Source organism: Hypanus sabinus, chromosome 30, assembly GCF_030144855.1.
Source record: "Hypanus sabinus isolate sHypSab1 chromosome 30, sHypSab1.hap1, whole genome shotgun sequence".
NCBI lineage: Eukaryota > Metazoa > Chordata > Chondrichthyes > Myliobatiformes > Dasyatidae > Hypanus > Hypanus sabinus.
In genome coordinates, this window is record NC_082735.1 from 15,677,767 (window position 1) to 15,697,110 (window position 19,344).

Consider the following 19,344-nt stretch of genomic DNA (forward strand, 5'->3'; position numbering starts at 1 on the left):
ACACCCCATTCCACAAGAAAATGTGACTCCTAATCTGGGGTGTATAGCGTTTTGGATTTGCATTGTCCCATCCTTGATTAGCTGTGTCTTCAGTTGTCAAGGTTCCAGTCATAGACTTGCCCCTTTAAAGTTCTCAGTTGACCTACATCATGCTGTCAAGACAATGTAACCAGCTGGTGGAGTAGTGGCAACAGCATGGGACTTCGAGCTGAATGGTCCCGAGTTCAAACCTGATCAGCTCCTTTCATCCATGCAGGGTTGAACATCAAGCTAGCACTCAGCTTCGTAAGAAAACAGTTTAAAGCTACTGAAACAGCATAAATGCTGCCCAATGCACCACAAGGCGTGAAAAGGATCAAACAACAAGATAATATACTTCAGCTACTGCCTCGCTACACTATGTACTCATTCATTCTACTCACTCTATTTAACCTCCTTTCAGCAATCACACTGTCTTAAAGACTTTTAATCCAAAATTTCCAAAGTGTTCTAGACATTGTAGCGGTGTGCTACAAGCAGCGCTAAAATTACGACACGGAGTCGGTAACTGCAGTCGAAGGAAAAACTTTATTCGAAAACTTCAGCCTCACTTTTAAGCCTCTGTCAACCGGCCCCCCATGGCGAAGAGGCTCCAAAGCTCTGTGCTCGCAAACCCCCGTAGGCTATCTAATTGTGAGTCGGTTCGCATACGCTAGGAAATGAGCCGCCACATAACCCCCCCCCAGAACCGGCGATACACCCCCCAATGTCCACAGCCTGGGCCAGAACCTGCTTGGGAGGTCGGCCTCTGCGCCGAGGCGCCAGAAACTCGGCCGGTTGCGCCAGGTCCACATGGGCCGGCTTGAGGCGGTCCACCGTGAAAACCTCCTCCTTCCCCCCAACGTCCAGCACGAACGTGGACCCGTTGTTCCGGAGCACCGTAAACGGCCCCTCGTATGGCCGCTGCAGCGGTGGCCGATGCCCGCCCCTTCGTACAAACACAAACTTACAGTTCCGTAGGTCTTTGGGTACGCAGGTCGGGTGCCGCCCATGCTGTGAAGTGGGTATGGGGGCCAGGTTACCGAGCTTCTCGCGAAGTCTGCCCAGGACTGCAGCGGGTTCTTCCTCTTGCCCCCTCGGGGCTGGTAGGAACTCCCCGGGGACGGCCAGGGGCGCGCCGTATACCAACTCGGCCGACGAGGCGTGCAGGTCGTCCTTGGGCGCTGTGCGGATGCCGAGAAGGACCCAGGGAAGCTCGTCCGCCCAGTTGGCTCCTCGCAGGCGGGCCATGAGGGCCGACTTCAGGTGACGGTGGAAACGCTCCACTAGCCCGTTCGACTGTGGGTGGTAGGCAGTGGTGTGGTGCAGCTGAGTCCCCAAAAGGCTGGCCATAGCTGACCACAGGCTGGAGGTGAACTGGGCGCCTCTGTCGGAGGTAATGTGGGCTGGTACACCAAAGCGGGATATCCAGGTGGCGATCAGGGCTCGGGCGCAAGATTCGGAGGTGGTGTCGGTGAGCGGGACCGCCTCTGGCCATCTTGTGAACCGGTCCACGATAGTCAGGAGGTAACGCGCTCCGCGCGACACTGGCAGGGGGCCCACGATATCCACATGAATGTGGTCGAAACGCCGGTGGGCGGGATGGAACTGCTGCGGTGGGGCTTTGGTGTGCCGCTGAACCTTGGCCGTCTGGCAGTGCATGCACGTCCTGGCCCATTCACTGACCTGTTTGCGGAGTCCGTGCCAAACGAACCTGCTGGAAACCATCCGGACAGTTGTCCGGATGGAGGGATGCGCCAAGTTATGAATGGAGTCGAAAACACGTCGCCGCCAGGCTGCGGGGACGACCGGACGGGGCTGGCTGGTGGCGACGTCACAGAGTAGGGTCCTCTCACCTGGGCCCACGGGGAGGTCCTGGAGCTGCAAACCAGAGACTGCAGTCCTGTAACTCGGAATCTCCTCATCTACCTGCTGTGCCTCTGCCAGTGCCTCAAAGTCTACCCCTTGGGAAAGGGCATGAACGGTAGGGCGAGAGAGCGCATCCGCCACGACATTGTCCTTACCTGAGACGTGCCGGACATCCGTTGTGTATTCAGAGATGTAGGACAGGTGGCGTTGCTGGCGGGATGACCAGGGGTCGGATGCTTTCGTAAACGCAAAGGTAAGTGGTTTGTGGTCCGTGAACGCGGTGAAGGGCCGACCTTCTAGGAAGTACCTGAAATGCCGGATTGCCAGGTAGAGCGCCAACAGTTCCCGGTCAAAAGCACTGTACTTGAGCTCGGGTGGCCGCAGGTGTTTGCTGAAAAACGCCAGGGGTTGCCAGCGACCTGCGATGAGCTGCTCCAGCACCCCACCGACTGCCGTGTTTGATGCGTCCACTGTGAGGGCGGTAGGGGTGTCCATTCTGGGATGTACTAGCATTGCGGCGTCAGCCAAAGCTTCCTTCGTTTGAACGAAAGCGGCGGCGGACTCCTCGTCCCAGGTAATGTCCTTGCTCGGACCCGACATCAGGGCGAACAGGGGGCGCATGATCCGGGCAGCTGAAGGGAGGAAGCGGCGGTAGAAATTGACCATACCGACGAATTCCTGAAGGCCTTTGATCGTGGTGGGTCGGGGGAAGTGGCGGACCGCATCTACCTTAGCGGGCAGAGGGGTTGCCCCGTCTTTAGTAATCCTGTGGCCCAGGAAGTCAATGGTATCAAGTCCGAACTGGCATTTGGCAGGGTTGATTGTAAGACCGTACTCACTCAGTCGGGCGCAGAGTTGACGGAGGTGGGACAGATGCTCCTGACGACTGCCGCTGGCTATGAGGATGTCATCCAAATAGATGAACGCGAAGTCCAGGTCCCGTCCCACCGCGTCCATTAACCGCTGGAACGTCTGTGCGGCATTCTTCAGGCCGAACGGCATGCGGAGGAACTCGAAGAGGCCAAACGGGGTGATGAGAGCCGTCTTGGGGACGTCGTCAGGATGCATCGGGATTTGATGGTACCCTCGGACAAGGTCGACCTTGGAGAAGATCCGGGCGCCGTGCAGGTTTGCCGCAAAGTCCTGAATGTGCGGCACAGGGTAGCGGTCCGGTGTGGTAGCCTCGTTCAGCCTGCGGTAGTCGCCGCACGGTCTCCAGCCCCCCGTCGCTTTGGGCACCATGTGCAGGGGGGAAGCCCAGGGGCTGTCGGACCGCCGGATGATCCCCAATTCCTCCATTCTCTGGAACTCCTCCTTCGCCAGTCGGAGCTTGTCCGGGGGAAGCCGCCGAGCACGGGCATGGAGGGGTGGTCCCTGTGTCGGGATGTGGTGCTGTACGCCGTGCCTGGGCATGGCTGCTGTGAACTGCGGTGCCAGAACCGATGGGAACTCCGCCAGGACCCTGGTGAAGTCGTTGTCGGACAGCGTGATGGAGCCGAGGTGAGGGGCTGGCAACTGGGCCGCGCCCAGGGAGAACGTCTGAAAGGTCTCGGCGTGTACCAGTCTCTTCCTGGGCAGGTCAACCAGCAGGCTGTGAGCTCGCAAAAAATCCGCACCCAGAAGCGGTTGGGCTACGGCGGCCAGTGTGAAGTCCCACGTGAACTGGCTGGAGCCGAACTGTAGCTGCACCTGACGGGTGCCATAGGTCCTTACTGTGCTGCCATTCACGGCCCTCAGGGGGGGACCCGGTGCCCTGCTGCGAGTGTCGTAACTTGTCGGAGGTAAAACGCTGATCTCAGCCCCAGTATCGACCAAAAACCGGCATCCCGACCTTCTATCCCACACATACAGGAGGCTATCCCGATGGCCAGCCGCCGTAGCCATCAGCGGCGGCTGGCCCTGGCGTTTCCCGGGAACTTGCAGGGCGGGCGACAACGGCGGGCTTCTGCGCCCCACCGCTGGTGGTAGAAGCACCAGTGGTCATTGGGCCGGGGGTTAGTGGGCTCTGCGGCCGGGCCTGGACTGGTTTGCTGCCGGGAGCGTGGCTGGGAGATCTGTGCGATGGACGCCCCGCTCACCTTTTTGGCGTTCCACAGCAAGTCCGCCCGGGCTGCCACCTTCCGGGGGTCACTGAAATCCGCGTCGGACAGCAGCAGGCGTATGTCCTCGGGCAGCTGCTCCAGGAATGCCTGCTCAAACATGAGGCCTGTGTGTCCCTCGGCCAGAGACAACATCTCGTTCATTAAAGCCGATGGAGGTCTGTCGCCCAAGCCATCCAGGTGCAGTAAACGGGCAGCCCGCTCGCGCCGTGAGAGTCCGAAAGTCCTGAGGAGCAGGGCTTTGAATTCCATGTACTTGCCGTCTGCCGGGGGCGACTGTACGAACTCCGCGACCTGGGCAGCTGTGTCCTGGTCGAGGGAGCCCACCACGTAGTAGTAGCGGGTGTCTTCTGAGGTGATCCGGCGAACGTGGAATTGGGCTTCGGCTTGCTGGAACCATAGGTCCGGGCGCTGTGTCCAGAAACCCGGCAGTGTCAACGAAACCGCATGAACAGAGGCGGCGTCGGTCATTTCTGGTCCAAAAATCGTTTGGACCGTCGGGGTCACCAATTGTAGCGGTGTGCTACAAGCAGCGCTAAAATTACGACACGGAGTCGGTAACTGCAGTCGAAGGAAAAACTTTATTCGAAAACTTCAGCCTCACTTTTAAGCCTCTGTCAACCGGCCCCCCATGGCGAAGAGGCTCCAAAGCTCTGTGCTCGCAAACCCCCGTAGGCTATCTAATTGTGAGTCGGTTCGCATACGCTAGGAAATGAGCCGCCACAACATCTCTCCAGCGTATACTCAAACATACTTATATACATTAATCAAAACATTAAAAAATTGCAAATACTGCAAAAGTAACAAGAGCTGGAAATACTTGGTCAGTGTTTCAGGTCTATGATCTTTCTGCAGAACACAACACCGACTGTTTCTCGATCCACAGCTCTGCCTGGTCTGCTGAGAATTTCCACCAATTTCTGTGTTTATCTCTACTATAATCAACTCAGATTCCAACAGTAATATTTCAGGAGCTGACTTTCCACACTTTACTTTGCAGAATTACTTTCATGACCCCATAAAATCTAATTAGTATATATATATATATATACTGGAAGCTGGCTCCTTGTTGCTGCGCTCATGGAATTTGACTTTAATGTAGTTCGCATTATACAAAATAGTTCGTATTATTCATTTCTCAAGCATTTGCATTCCACAGTTGACATTTCCAAGCTTTAGCATCACAAGATCTAAATAGAATTTGATCATAAATTCACTTCTTTCTCTGCATTCTTCTAACCTATGGCCTTCTTCAACCACATAGTCATTATTTCAAAGTCATCATTTCAAAGTTAGCATTTCAATCCATCAAACTTTTTTTGATGGAAGTCAACTCTACCTATTTACTACTCAGTGGGGTGAAGGGAAGTCTTCTGATCTCTTGCTGAAGAGTTATGTTTTAGTGCTCAACTCCCGCTGTTCAGTAAGCATAATTTGGAGATAAAATAATATTTCCTGGTGACAGGGCTGTGGGAGGGGGTGACGGGAAATAACTTTTGTTCGGAATGTGGTCTTGAGTAATAGACATTCCGAGATTAAAATTTGAAAACATAGCAAATGGATGCGTGACCCCGTGGCTGTGACAGTGTAACATATAGAACTTAGAGAAACACAAAATGCTGTTAAATCATCCATAATTACAACATGAATCTCACCAGCTCATATAAATTTTCCTTTCAAACAATGATGCTAGATTTAAATGATCTATTATGCATGCTTAAACACTTGTCAACACGATACTAAAACCTGGCTAAAATGAAGCCCAGGCGTAATGGTAAGAAAAGTGTCAAGTAAGTGTGATTTTTTTTACCTTGAAGAAAGTCATGGTGGCTCCATCTTTGACTGCCCCATATTCTATTTTGGTTTGTTTCGCTAGGTCATCGGCTGACTCTATGGGGGATTCCATTCGCTCAACGGTTAGGAAAGCAGCCAGGTTTGCGGTGTATGAGGAGATGATGATGAGGGTGAAAAACCACCATATCCCACCAATAATCCTGGTAGAAAGGGCTTTTGGCATCAGTTCAGATCCTGGAGCAAACAAAGCAAAAACCATAATATTATCTTCTTTAGCTAGCAACAAATTATACAGTAAAATTATGCATAATTTTGAAAAATAAATGAAAGCTTATTTCTCATTTTATTTCATGAAATTAGTCCAGTTCAATAATGGAAAGTGATATGAATGATCCATTTTAAGAGTCATAATCAGGAAGGTGTGAATTGAGAACCAAGCACTGCACATTTCCTTAATCTATTAATATTTTTTATTTTACTGATACATTTATAACAACTGTTATTATGCGCAATTCTGGTTGCCTATTACAGGAAGGAGGTGGAGGCCTTGGAAAGGTTATGGGCGATGTTTACCTGGATGTTGCCATGGTTACAGGGTAGGGCTATAAATAGAGACTGGACAGGACAAACATGGGTTGTTTTCTTTGGATCATGAGAGGCTAAAGGGAGAACTATTAGAAAATAACAAAATTGTGAGAAACATAGATAGGGTATAATCAAAGTCATTTTCCCAGAGTAAAATATTATTTAAGGGGAGAGGGGGCAAACTTTTTTTGATATACCGAAAATACAAAGAATGATAGGTGCCTTGAACAGGCTGCCAGGGGTAAAGAGGAAGCAGACATGATCAGGGCATATAAGAAACTGTTAGATAGGCACATGCATTTGCAGGGAATGGTGGGACATGGATCATGTGCAGGCAGAAGAAATTTGGTTTAATTTGGCATTATGTTCTGCACAGATATGATGGGCTGAAAGGCCAGTCCAGTGCTGTACTATTCTATGCTTTATTCTAATCAGTCTGGATTTTTAGCAACTCAAAGTCGAGCCAAATGAATCTTTCATTCCACTCCTTGCCTTGTGGCAACAACCTTACAGTTCCTTTTGCATTCGTCTGTCTTTTTTTACAGAGGCCAAGGTGCCAGCTCGACCCTCAACCCAGCACGGATGGAAAGCCGGCTGAATTTGAACCCAGGACCACTTGCCTCTAGGTTCAGTGTGGATGCCACCAGCCGGCTACTCTTTGCAGGCTTGCTTGTGCAAATTGCATGGAGGAAACTGGCGGTCAATCATGTATTTTTCTGTTTGTGACTTGCATTGTCAAAGGGGAAACAGCAGAGTATTTTCAGAAGAGTGCTAAAAAAATGGAATGATTGCCAGAGTAGCCCTGACATTAACGGGAGGGATAAAGGAAGTGGAAAGGAATGATCTACACTCCGAACATCAGAGAAGATGGCAGCAGAGTGGCCAAATCCGGTAGAGCTGCTACATCACAGTGGCATCCACTCATGTTCAGCTCTAACTTCCAGTGAATTTTATGTGAAGATTGAAAGTGATTTTGTTCAATCTGGAATGAGTATCTTAAATGTGGGTAAATCAAACTGCAAATGCATGAGGCATCATTTGGCTGTATTACATGGGGAAGCTATGTTAAAAGACATGACAGTTAAAGCAATGGACAATATAGAGAATTAATATAGGTTTTACAAGCAAATATGTTCTGTTAACTAAAAAAAGTCATGTTTATCAACAATGAATAGCAAGAGAAATTACAAACAGAGTTAAGACAAAGGAAAAGCTAATGATGTTTCTAACTACAAGAAAAGGCTAGAGAATTTAGACATTTTAAAACTCTGCAAAGGAAGACCAAGGCATTGACAGCATTGGTAGTGAGAGAAAGGAATTTATAAGAGTGGTTCAGCAGCAAACACAAAATGAAACTAGGAACATTTATTAATGGGTAAAAGGAAAAAAAAATAAAATTAGCTGAAGTTAATTAGGGTCAGTCACTGAATTATCAGGGGAAATGACTTTGGAAAATATGCAAATGACCAAGAAACAAATTTCATGTCTTTGCCTTCAAAAGGCACAGAAAAACTCTCCAAAAAAATAAAAACATAAGGAACTGTTAGCAGGGCACTGGGAAGATACCAGGTTTGGATTGTGTGAACATAGATTTTTGATGGTGAATTCATGCTTGACAAATCTGTTAGTCTCTTTGAATTGCTGCCAGCAAAGTAGTTAAGGGTGAACCAATTAAAATGGTGTATCTGAATTTTCAGGTTTTTGATAAAGTTCTAATCGAGAGCTTATTAAACTAGATTAGCATGCATGTTATTATGGTTAATACTACACTTGTCAGATCATAAAGATTTATTAACAAGTAGTAAACAGAAAGTGGGACAAAATGGGAAATTATGATTATGGAATGCTGTAGGTATTAGTACTAGGTCCCCAACAATTCATAATTCATATCAGATATTCAGATGAAGGCGAAGTCTAAAATGCAAAGATACTTTTCTTAAAGCTGTTTTTTTTTGACAGTACGCAGGTTGAAGATGTCTGATGAGTATCATCAACTGGTTTATGCATAGTCAAGACACAACCATAGTTACAATCAATTAGAGATCATCTACTGACTGTGGCCATCTTGATAACCGCTGGTGAAATCTGTGGTTTATTTCAGAAACCACACAGGTTTTTTAAAATATATTTTTCAGCATTAAAACCAGGACCAACAAGCTCCAGGATAGGCCATCAGACTAATTAATTCACACTGATACAATTGTATTTCTATGCTACCTGGACTGTCTTGTTGAACATGCAATTTATTACAAATTACTATAAATTGTACATTGCACAATCAGACAGTGACATAACATAAAAGATTTTTACTCCTCTTGCATGTGAAGGATATAAGAAGTAAAGTCAACTGAATTCAATTCATCATAACCAAGCTATTTTAAACACAAGAGATTCTGCACATGCTGAAAATCCAGAGCAACATGCACAAAATGCTGGAGGACCACAGCAGGTCAGGCAGCATCCATGGAAATTAATAAACAGTCATCATTTCCAGCTGAGATCCTGCATCAGGACTAGAAAGAAAGGAGGAAGAAGCCAGAATAAGAAAATGGGGGTGTGGCACGTGGGGGGAAAGCAAAGGAGTAGAAGCAGGCATGTGGTAGTTGAAACCAAGTGATGGAGAGGGGAAGGGCAATGAAGTGAGAAGCTGGGAGGTGATAGGTAAAGGGCTTAAGAGGAAGGAATCTGATAGGAAAGGAGAGAACATAATGGGAGAAAGGGAAGGAGGCAGGACACCAGAGGGAAGTGAGAGGCAGGTTAGAAGGGTGAATGGGGAATGAGAAAAGAGAGAAGAGGGAGGGGAGGTAATTACCAGAATTTCAACAAGTCGATGCTCATGCTATTAGGTTTGATGCCTCCCAGACGGAACACGAGGTGTTGCGCTTCCAGTCTGAGGTTGGCCTCATCGTAACTGTAGAGACGGCCATGGACCAACATGTCAGAATAGGAAGTAGAATTAAAATGAGTGGCTGCTGGGGAATCCTACCTGTTGTAGTGGATGGAGTGATGGAGCAAAATTATTTTAAATATAGTTTTTAAAGAGATGCCGAAGGCACATTGGACTATACGTTATCTGATTTGTTCTATATCATTCTATTATTTTGAATTAAAGGCCAATATACTTAGTTTAATCTGAATCTGTCTTTAATCAAAAAAGTGCATATAAAAGCTGGTGTACAGTATTTATGTAATTTGAAGAGATTCCCATTCATCCGTGATGTGCTCCATTTTAAATAGTCCCATTTTCTAAAAATCATCAATTCCGGCAAAATAAAGTTTCTACCCAAAACACGAATGCATCCACTTTCTCCAGAGAATGTGCCTGAAATATCCAATGTATCCAGGATTTTCTGCTCCTGATTCAGATTTTCCAGCACCTGCAGTTGATTTTCCACACACACACACACACACCCTTCCAGTACTGGTGGCATTTAAAATAAATGCTCCCTGCTCATTATAGTGACTTCAGCAGAGTTAACTGAGCTCCTAGTTGGCTTATTGCCTCAGCAGGGCTAGATTCTGTGAAAGAGCAATGCAGATGAAAGCAAGCCAACTCTGTGAAGTTGTCTGCTCTTCACAGTGTGTGCACTGTAATGGCAGCAGCCCAGTGATCTACAACTGAAGATAAACCGGGAAACATGCAAGGATGGAATATGAGAGACAGCAAGCTGGTTTGGTGCAGAGGAAGAGAGGAGTGCCTAAGGAGAATCATAAGACCATAAGATATAGGAGCAGAAGTAGGCCATTCAGTTCATCCGAGTCTGCTCTGCTATTCAATCATGGCCTGATCCAATTCTTCCAGTCATCCCCACTCCCCTGCCTTTTCCCCGTAGTCGTTGATGCCCTGGCTAATCAAGAACCTATCTATCTCTGCCCTAAATCCACCCAGTGACTTGGCCTCCACAGCCACTCGTGGCAACAAATTCCACAGATTTACCGCCCTATGACTAAAGTAATTTCTTCGCGTCTCTTTCTAAATTGGCGCCCTTCAATCCTGAAATTGTGCCCTCTTGTCCTAGTCTCCCCTACTATGGGGAATAACTTTGCCATATCTAATCTGTTCAGGCCTTTTAACATTCAGATTTATGACACCGGGGTTTATGACACAGTATTAAAGCTGGACCATTTAGGATCAGAGGCATCAAATAGATGGTTGAGGATTGTATCGATGAATCTAAAAAAGGCACTAGGACTGTTTGATCCTTCTGAACCCACATATACTGAGGCATGGGTGCTGAGAAAAATGTGCAGAGAATCATGAATTCATCATGAAATGCTCTATTTGACCAAGAGCAAGAACCTTACATATCGCTCAATGCACAAAACTTCAGTGCTCTCATCAATTACCACTTGGATCTGAACTCCCTATGCTCCTCCACTATCTGAAACCCTCAGAGCCTATCCACCTTATTAGCCCCATGACAGCAACATCATCCAAATATCTCACTAGAAACAGTTGTTAGCTGCAGGGTTCAGATGGAACTATATCACTTAATCATCTTGGCGAAAACAGAGTCACAATCTCTAAAGTACTTACTCCTTAATCCTTTGTCAGCAAAGAGACAGAAAATATTTGAAGATAATACTATCCTCATATTCACTTGATTCAACAAGCTTTCTCTCCAGGACACAATCTCCTCCAATTTACTGAAAACAGAGAAGCTTTCCTATGCTTGTCGTTTCTCTTCTCAGATCAACAGGATGGAACAGCAGGCCAAGAGGTGTAGAAGAATGAATTTCACTCTGGTCGTCAACTCAGGGCAAAAGTCATGTGCTAACAGAACCAGGACCTATACGTTTCAGTCATTAGGCATGTTTAGCCTACAGCCAGATCAGGGGGAGAGGGCAGGCAGCACAAGTTCTTTTTTATTTAAGGGTGAGCTCAGAAATCTGTTTGGATGTAGGAGACTCCACGGGAGGCTTCAGCAGGACAAATGCTGGATGTGAATTTTGAAATGTTTTATGGGTTTACAAACCTGCCAGTAGCCCTACTGACAATGTCAAGTGATCCAGCAATAATTGTACACAGGATTTTGTGCAGAGTTTTAAGTCCATGCCTTCCAGCACATGAAAGGTGTGTGACTATGTTCACACACTTGGGGTCTCAGTTGTAATATGGAGAGAATATGAAGTATAATTTCTCGTATTCCACTGTAGCACAAACAGAACCCATCTATCATCTGGATTCTACAATAAAACTTTATCATTCAAGTTCATCTTACTGTCATTCCCAAAAGATTATGAAGACTTATGTGGTAATATCCCAGAGGAATGGCAGCAATGTGTAGGTACAGAAGCTGGGTATATGTGTGCAGTAATCCTTGTCGGGCATGATGGGAAAATGGTGAGTACAGTGGCCACATCATTCAACTTAGGATCTGGGCTTCATAAACTGGAGAAAAAAACCATAAAACAAATTTTGTTTTTGAACCTGTACAAAATACCGGTTAGGCCACAAATGTGGAGCCCTGCGTATCGCAGCTTCGAAACGTATCAACGTCCTAGATTTGATACAATTTCTAGAGCTTGAGGGATTTCAGCTACAAGGAGAGAATGGTAAAACTAGTTCAGGCAAGGTCGAGAGGAGAAGAAAATTAGATCTGAAACAGTGACTGTTCTTCTTTGCATAGATGCTGCCTGACCTTTTGAATGCTTCCACTATGAAAGTGGGAACACCTGGTGATAGCAGTAGTGGGAGTAAGTGTGAGAATTTCTTTTCGGAATCAGACCTGACACTTCAGTTCCAAACAGAATGGTTGGGCATCTTCTGCCAGTTACCAGGGGAAAGAAACATAGCAAGGAAATGTAGAACTTGGAAAGAAATTAAAGACTTTGTCTTTTTCCAAAAGATGAATAACTCAAAATAAGTTGTTTTTCTTAATTGCTTTCTCCAGCCTGAATCCTTTGCACTTCCTGCTCTAAAAGGTGATTTATTTTCCATCATACTCATATCTGCCATGGAACTTATGCATCAAACAATAAATGCTTTTGCTGGATGAACTCAATTCCTGGATGTGTTTCCTGAATTTAAAATGTTCAAGCAGAGTTATGGGAATATGAGAACAAAGATAGATTCTGCATTGATAAAGCTTATAATTAATTAAAACATACTGTTGCTGAGGAACTCATCACCTCATTTTCTAACATGTCAGGCAAGGCTCCTCTCCCTGGAGAACTTTGAAGCTCAGCCTTTAACTTCAAGACCATTATTTCTCTTACTGTTTTAGTTTTTTTTTAACTTTCTATGTTTTAGTTTATGAAACATAATCACAAATCTGCATTTATTGTAAATCCTTCCACATTCTCACAAGTACCAGAATGATGGCCCTACAATCGGTTCGGTCCTGACTGTGGAGGTTGCCTGTGTGGAGTTACTCCACTTTCACCTCCCCCTCCCCCCCATTGGTTCATACAAAGGCAGTAAGTTAGACTGGGAGTAGGATGGGGAATGCTACATTAATTGTCTATCCTACTCCCACTCTAACCTCTCTGTCTTTTGCATTCTGTGTTGTTACTTTGGAGTTTAGTGCAAGTTTGAGGAAGAACAGTACATCTTCTATTCTGGCATGTCATAGAAACATAGAAAACCTACAGCACAATACAGGCCCTTCAGCTCACAAAGCTGTGCCAAACACGTCCCTACCTGAGAAATTACTAGGCTTACCCATTGCCCTCTATTTTACTAAGCTCCATGTACCTATCTAAAAGCCTCTAAAAAGACCCTATTGTATCCGCCTCCACCACCATTGCTGGCAGCCCATTCCATGCATTCACCACTCTCTGAGTAAAAAACTTACCCCTGACATCTCCTCTGTACCTGCTTCCCGCACCTTAAACCTGAGTCCTCTTGTGGCAACTATTTCAGCCCTGGGAAAAAGCCTCTGACTATCCACAAGATCAATGCCTCTCATCATCTTATACACCTCTATCAGGTCACTGCTCATCCATCTTCGCTGCAAGGAGTAAAGGCCAAGTTCACTCAACTTATTCTCATGAGGCATGCTCCTAAATTCAGGCAACATCCTTGTAAATCTCCCCTGTATCTTTTCTATGGCTTCCACATCCTTCCTGTAGTGAGGTGACCAGAACTGAGCACAGTACTCCAAGTTGGGTCTGACCAGGGTCCTATATAGCTGCAACATTACCTCTGGGCTCTTAAATTCAATTCTATGATTGATGGAGGCCAATACACCATATACCTTCTTAACCACAGAGTCAACCTGCCTAGCTTCTTTGAGCGTCCTATGGACTTGGATCCCAAGACCCCTCTGATCCTCCACACTGCCAAGAGTCTTACCATTAATACTATATTCTGCCATCATACTTGACCTACCAAAATGAACCACTTCACACTTACCTGGGTTGAACTCCATCTGCCACTTCTCAGCCCAGTTTTGCATCCTATCAATGTCTCACTGTAACCTCTGACAGCCCTCCACACTATCCACAACACCTTCAATCTTTGCTTCATCAGCAAACTTACTAACCCATCCCTTCACTTCCTTTTCCAGGTCCTTTATAAAAATCTCAAAGAGTAAGGGTCCCAGAACAGATCCTTGAGGACTGACCTCCCTGCAGAATATGAACCATCTACAACCATTCTTTGCCTTCTGTGAGCAAGCCAGTTCTAGATCCACAAAGCAATGTCCCCTTGGATCCCATGCCTCCTTACTTTCTCAATAAGCCTTGCATGGGGTACCTTATTAAATGCCTTGCTGAAATCCATATACATTACATCTTCAGCTCTTCCTTCATCAATGTGTTTAGTCACATCCTCAAAAAATTTATTCAGTCTCATAAGGCATGACCTGCCCTTTACAAAGCCATGCTGACTACTCCTAATCATATTATACCTCTCCAAATGTTCATAAATCCTGACTCTCAGGATCTTCTCCATCAACTTACCAACCACTGAGGTAAGACTCACTGGTCTGTAATTTCCTGGGCTACCTCTACTCCCTTTCTTGAATAAAGAAACAGCATCCACAACCCTCCAATCCTTGGGAACCTCTCCAGTCCCCATTGATGATGCAAAGATCATCGCCAGAAGCTCAGCAATCTCCTCCTTCACCTCCCACAGTAGCCTGGAGTACATCTCATCCACTCCCAGCGACTTATCCAACTTGATGCTTTCCAAAAGCTCCAGCACATCCTCTTTCTTAACATCTACATGCTCAAGCTTTTCAGTCTGCTGCAAGTCATCACTACAATCACCAAGATCCTTTTCCATGCTGAATATTGAAGTAAAGTATTCATTAAGTACCTCTGCTATTTCCTCGGGTTCCATACATACTTTCCCACTGTCACATCTGATAGGTCCTATCCTGTCACATCTTATCCTCTTCATATACTTGCAGAATGCTTTGGGGTTTTCCTTAATTCTGCCCGCCAAGGCCAAGGCCTTCTCATGGCCCCTTCTGGCTCTCCTAATTTCCTTCTTAAGCTCCTTCCTAGTAGTCTTATAATCTTCTAGCTCTCTGAACCTTTTGTAAGCTTTTCTTTTCTTCTTGACTAGATTTATTACAGCCTTTGTACACCACAGTTCCTGTACCCTACCATAACTTCCCTGTCTCATTGGAACATACCTATACAGATCTCTACACAAATATCCCCTGAATATTTACCACATTTCTTCCATACTTTTCCCTGAGAACATCTGTTTCCAATTTAAACCTCCAATTTCCTGCCTGATAGCCACATAATTCCCCTTACTCCAAATAAACACTTTTCTAACTTGTTTGTTCCTATCTCTCTCAATGCTATTGTAAAGGCGATAGAATTATGATAACTACTTCCAAAATGCCCTCCCACTGAGAGATCTGACACTTAACCAGGTTCACTTCCCAATACCAAACCAAGTACAGCCTCTCCTCTTGTAGTCTTATCTACATATTGTGTCAAGAAAGCTTCCAGAACACACCTAACAAACTCCACCCCATCTAAACCCCTCGCTCTAGGGAGGTGCCAATCGATATTTTGGGAATTAAAATCTTCCATCACGACAACTCTGTTATTATTATACCTTTCTAGGATCTGTTCTCCTATCTGCTCCTCAATATCCCTGTTATTATTAGGCGGCCTATATAAAACACATAGTAAAGTTATTGACCCCTTCCTGTTCCTAACCTCCACCGATAGAGACTCTGTAGACAATCCCTCCATGGTGTCACCCTTTTCTGCAGCTGTGAAACTATCTCTGATCAACAGTGCCACACCCCCACCTCTTTTACCTTTTGACCCCCACCTCCTCCCTGTCCTTTCTGAAACATCTAAAACCCCGCACTAGAAGTAATCAATCCGGTCCCTGAGACATCCAAGTGTCTGTAATGGCCACCACATCATACCTCCAGGTACTGATCCATGCTGTAAGCTCATGCGCTTTGTTCACAACACTCCTTGCATTAAAATAGACACATCTCAAGCCTTCAGTCTGAGCGTGTCTCTTCTCTATCACCTGCTTATCCTCCCTCTCGCACTGTCTACAAGCTTTCTCTATTTGTGAGCTAACCTCCTCTTCCCCAGTCTCTTCATGTTGGTTCCCAGCCCCCAACAATTCTAGTTTAAACTCTCCCCAGTATCCTCGGCAAACCTCCCTACTATTGGTCCCCCGGGATTCAAGTGCAACCCGTCCTTTTTGTGCAGGTCACACCAGCCCCAAAATGTCACGGCCAACTGGATGCAATGCCACATTCTTTACCTTAAGGTAGCTCTGCCGTTCTTTTTGTCAGTGGCAGAACTGATCATTCCAACCTATCATTCGGCTTTTATTTTGGTTCATTTTTTTCTTTTCATTGGCCCAAGAATGCTGCTATGAGTAACACATAAAACAACTAAGCACAGTTTGATTCCAATTGCCAAATTAACTTATTTGACCACACCATACTCAAGGTATTCTCTTTCTTTCCTTACACCTGTTTGGTGATTGCAAACTAATCTCTTTGTCTCCCCCTAGTCCTCCTCTAATGGTGTCAGAGACCTGAAGCATCTGCTCTGATTCTCATTCTTAGTGTTATCTGATTGGCTGAGTGGATTTGCACTATTAGTAAATCTGCTAGTGCCAGGGAAGGTGTCATTTGAAGAAAACAGTCAAAATCTCAAAGATGATTTAATTCCATCATGTCAGAAACTTATGAATGAAGCAAGTTAGGGATGTTTATTGAGTGACCAGAGAAAACAGTTAATAAAATAGTGATCAAGCTAAAGACATTGGCAAAAATTTGCACTTCTGAAACCATTTTTCGATTAGGCAAGATTGCATAGTGTGCAGACCAATGTAGGAAACAATTCAGAAATAAAACAAAACAAAGAAAATGACAAACACAAAGGGCCTGTTTCTGTGCTGTATTTTCTCTGACTCAATGAGAAATTCTGCAGATGCTGGAAATACAAAGCAATACATAAAAGACTGCTGGAAGAACTCTGCAGACAGCGTCTATGGAAATGAACAAACTGTCAATGTTTGGGGCTCAGACCATTCTTCAGGGTGGGAAAGGAATGGGGAAGCTGCCAGAATACAAGGCTGGTGAGAGGGGAAGGAGGCTAGCTAGAAGGTCATAGGTGAAGCCAGGAGAGGAAAGGTAAAGGATAGGAAGTAAAGGGCTGGAGACAAAATCTGATTGAAGATGAAAATGGACCATCGGAGAAAGGGAAGGAGGAGAAACACTAGGGAGAGGTGATTTGCAGGTAGAAAGAGCAAGGAGCAAGAGTGGGGAATAGAACATGAGGGGAGGGGGAGAGATTTTTTTTTAACCGGAAGAAGAAATTGATGCTCATGCCTTCTGGTTGGAATCTACTCAGATGGATTATAACCATATAACAATCACAGCACGGATACAGGCCATCTTGGCCCTCCTAGTCCGTGCCGAACCCTTAATCTCACCTAGTTCCACCTACCCGCACTCAGCCCATAACCCTCCACTCCTTTCCTGTCCATATACCTATCCAATTTTACCTTAAATGACACAACTGAACTGGCCTCTACTACTTCTACAGGAAGCTCATTCCACACAGCTATCACTCTTTGAGTAAAGAAATACCCCCTCATGTTTCCCTTAAACTTCTGCCCCCTAACTCTCAAATCATGTCCTCTAGTTTGAATCTCCCCTACTCTCAATGGAAACAGCCTGTTCACGTCAACTCTATCTATCCCTCTCAAAATTTTAAATACCTCGATCAAATCCCCCCTCAACCTTCTACGCTCCAATGAATAGAGACCTAATTTGTTCAACCTTTCTCTGTAACTTAATTGCTGAAACCCAGGTAACATCCTAGTAAATCGTCTCTGCACTTTCTCTAATTTATGGATATCTTTCCTATAATTCGGTGACCAGAACTGCACACAATATTCCAAATTTGGCCTTACCAATGCCTTGGAACAACTTTAGTATTACATTATAAGATGTTGCTCCTTCACCTTGAGGGTAGCCTCTTCATGGCAAAAGAAGTTCCACTTTTGGTGGATGGAGCGGAGGTGCGCGACAAAGCGGAACCTAATTTATGAAGGTCTCATTGAAGAGGAGACACATTACAGTAGATGACCCCAGCAGATTCACCAGATGAAAGCAGGAAGAGAAAGGATAAGTAAACATATGGTTTGTGGTAGGGTTCCTTTGGAGGGAGAAGAAGTTGTGGAGAATGATGTGTTGGATGCAGAGGCTCATGGAGTGGTAGGTAAGAACGAGAGGACCTCTATCGCTGTTAAGGTGGCAGGAAGAGGGGGTGAGTGTGGATGCTCGGGAAATGCAGGAGATGCGAGTGAGGGCAACATCAAAGGTGGAGGAATGGAAATTCTGCTCTTTGAAAGAGGACATTTCTGATGCTATGGAAAGGAAAGCCTCATCCTGGGAACTGATCTGGCAGAGACAAAAGAACAGAGGAAAGTGAACAGCATTTTTACAGGAGACTGGGTAGGAAAAAGCATCGTCAAGATAGCTGTTGGAACCTATGGGTTTATAAAAAATGTCAGTGACAGTTTTTTCTCCAGAAAGCAAGACAGAGTGATCGAGAAAGGAGAGGGGGGTATCAGAAATGGTCCAAGTAAATTTAAGGGCTGGAGGGCTGGGAGGAAGTTAGAGGCAAAGTTGACGAGCTCAGCATGGGTGCATGAAGCAGCAGCAGTGTTCTCATTAATGTAGCGGAGGAAGCGTTGGGGAGCTTTACCAGGGAAAGCTTGGAATTTGGACTCTTCTAAGTAGCCAACAAAAAGGTAGGTACAGCTGGAGCTCAAGCTGGCTACCCCTCGAGTCTGGAAAAAGTGGGAAGAGGTAAAGGAAATATTGTTGAGGGTGAGCACCAGTTCTTCCAGATGGAGGAGGAGGGTGGTGGTGGTGGTGGAGGGGAACTGGTTGGTTCATTTATTAATTTTTAATCTTATTTAATTATGTAATCATATATACATATATAAATAGCATCTAAAGAAAATGACAGCAGGTTAGATTCTTCTCGGTCTAAAAATGTTAATTATTTCTTCTTTCATAGATGGTGCCTGACCTGCTGAGTGTTTCTACATTTTTCAATTTTTAATGCATTGAAGTAGTTCCGGGCTATACTGTGACTATTCAGCAAAGCTAATAGCTCCTAATTATTCTTCCAAGAGAGGAAATATACCATGCAAAAGAAGCAATATCCATGAAGTATGCATTTGACACCACATGCATGCAAGAATAATTTGCTGGGTAATTTCCTGATGGGTACAGTTTCACAAAGAAACAATGATTTGATCTGACCCAGTTAAAGGATTTTTTTTTAATATGAGAATCTTGTTTATTAAAAAAGCTTGCTAATTTCCAGCCTACTATCTCTTAAGGCAATTTCTCCTTAACCTTTGTTCTCTATCTGATTTAATTCATCCCGTTCCTTCTGCATTGCTTCCATCATTCTGTCAGCCACCAAAGTTCCTGATGGCCTATTAAAAACTGCTGTGACTCACATCATGTGCGACTCTCACCATCTGATCATCAGCTGATACCTCTTGTAATGC

At 45.3% G+C, this 19,344-nt stretch overlaps 1 protein-coding gene across 1 annotated transcript in view; it reads right to left on the minus strand.

The window, feature by feature from the left end:
* The window catches only part of LOC132383421 (glutamate receptor ionotropic, kainate 3-like), a 550,775-nt gene that overhangs the window by 76,737 nt on the left and 454,694 nt on the right, over positions 1-19,344 (minus strand). The window contains exon 13 of the mRNA XM_059954362.1: positions 5,797-6,014. Within this exon, the coding sequence (XP_059810345.1) occupies positions 5,797-6,014 (218 nt within the window). The remainder of the gene's footprint in view (positions 1-5,796; positions 6,015-19,344) is intronic.